The sequence below is a fragment of the Parasteatoda tepidariorum genome, chromosome 7 (genome assembly GCF_043381705.1).
Source record: "Parasteatoda tepidariorum isolate YZ-2023 chromosome 7, CAS_Ptep_4.0, whole genome shotgun sequence".
Taxonomy (NCBI): Eukaryota; Metazoa; Arthropoda; class Arachnida; order Araneae; family Theridiidae; genus Parasteatoda; species Parasteatoda tepidariorum.
The window spans coordinates 59,232,539-59,234,410 of NC_092210.1; the positions used below are offsets into that span (position 1 = coordinate 59,232,539).

Below are 1,872 nucleotides of genomic sequence, written 5' to 3' on the forward strand. Positions count from 1 at the left end.
TTTTGAAAATATGTTGAATACAGTAGTCATGAAATTAAGAAAAATTGGTTGAATGTTTCGATTAAACTTCATTTTAATACTAAAAAAATAATTTTTTCTATACATACAGCATTAAAGTAATTAGTCTTAAGTTTAATTTGCACAAAGAAAGAAGTTTATATGTGAAAAATTGTTCGAGTAATTACAAATTTACAAAAAAATTGGATTTCGGGTAGCCCCGCTCACATGAATGTGGGGTATCAACGACCAATTTTATTTCGTCGATAAATGTACGGTTGCAGAGATTATTATTTTATTGCTTCAAATTTGAATGTGATATGCATTTTTAACAACAAATATTGTTGTTTTTAATTATTGTTATTAAATGATAGAATTCACTAAAAGTATATAAATATGTAATAAATAAAATAATTTTGTGATAAAAATGATAAACGAGGTTTACCTATTGTTAATACATAAGTCATTTTCATTTACGCCTGAAAAAACAGTAAAAAAAACATAATTTTTGTAACTAGGCGGGGCTACCCGACACATTTTGAAAAGAGCTGAAAAACATGTTTTTTTAAATTTCTATTTTAAGTTAAACTATTCTTTTTTTGGTTTATTCTTTTTGCATTATTTAATTAGATGATAAAACAATAGAAGCATACAAAAATATTGATTAATACTCAATACTATATAGAAATATAAGCAATACTCCTTAAGTGAGCGGGGCTACCCGACTCTCCCCTACTTGAAATCAAGATAATAAAAACGATTACAGAGTAATCAGAATAAAGGTAGGTCGCATGAAAATGTACGACATTGGTAATTTATAATTAGAGGTTGAAAAACAATGGTATTAATTTGTTGAAAAATGTTCTGTTTATTGATTATTTATTGCTTATTTTAAAAGACTTATTTCGCACATGCGTTATTAAGACAGAAATATAGTGTCATACTTTAGAAAATGGATTTATGACATATTTTTATGGCAATTTCTATTTGACAATTGTAGAAATTTGCGTATTCAATTTGAAACACTCTTTAATGACTCTCTTTAAAATCTCTTAATATTTTCTCACATAACATTTTATACCAGTATATTTTTTCGACAAAGCTGCATGTTGCCGAAAGCAACTTGAACAAATGTGGAGCCTCAGAAGCGGTGAGTTTGTTCAGTTGAATAACAATGTGGAACCCCAAAATGTTGAGGTTCTGTTGGCGGAGCAACTAGTCTCCGCAGGTGGCTAATTATATATACATTAAATGTGTGTTAGACTGCAATATATAAATAAAATAACACTTACCCCTAGTGGAAGATCAACAACACCAGATCCTTCTTCAACGTAGCCCTAAAAATAAATATGACCAATTAACAAAAAAAATTATCATGCTTTTCATGTTTTGTGATATCGAATAAACCATCCATAGAAGAAGGTACATGGAAGGAGAAAATAGTTTTAAATTAAAATTATTATAAGCTTAAAATTGATGACAGATTCGTGCCTTCTCATCTAACAGATGAATCACATGACAAGATCCAGTTATACTAAAATCTTAAGGTTGCCCTAAACATTAAATATGAAGGTATAAATCTGTAAAATATTACAATATTTATTTACCATCATTCCTTTAGTATTTTTGAAGTTATACTTCTTATGCGACTTCCGACAAGGTTGCGTTAAACGTTTAACGCTACATTTTTATTGGCCGGGAAATCACGTGGTAGGATCCAGTTTTCCCTCATTCATTTCCATATTGTTTGGGTTCTCACTAGCATAAAAATAATAAAAGTATTGTTTTTCTATAAATATTTTTTTAGTTTGTTTTGATACACATATAATTTAATAGGGTAGTATTTTTTATTTTCAAATTTAGTGGATAACAATT

General features: G+C 28.2%; 1 protein-coding gene across 2 annotated transcripts in view; it reads right to left on the bottom strand.

Moving 5' to 3' along the window:
• LOC107439335 (fatty acyl-CoA reductase 1) overlaps positions 1-1,872 on the bottom strand; it is a 32,884-nt gene that overhangs the window by 16,762 nt on the left and 14,250 nt on the right. For both annotated transcript variants that reach the window (XM_016051895.3, XM_043040133.2), the window contains exon 7: positions 1,290-1,334. In XM_016051895.3, coding sequence (XP_015907381.1) covers positions 1,290-1,334 — 45 coding nt within the window. The remainder of the gene's footprint in view (positions 1-1,289; positions 1,335-1,872) is intronic.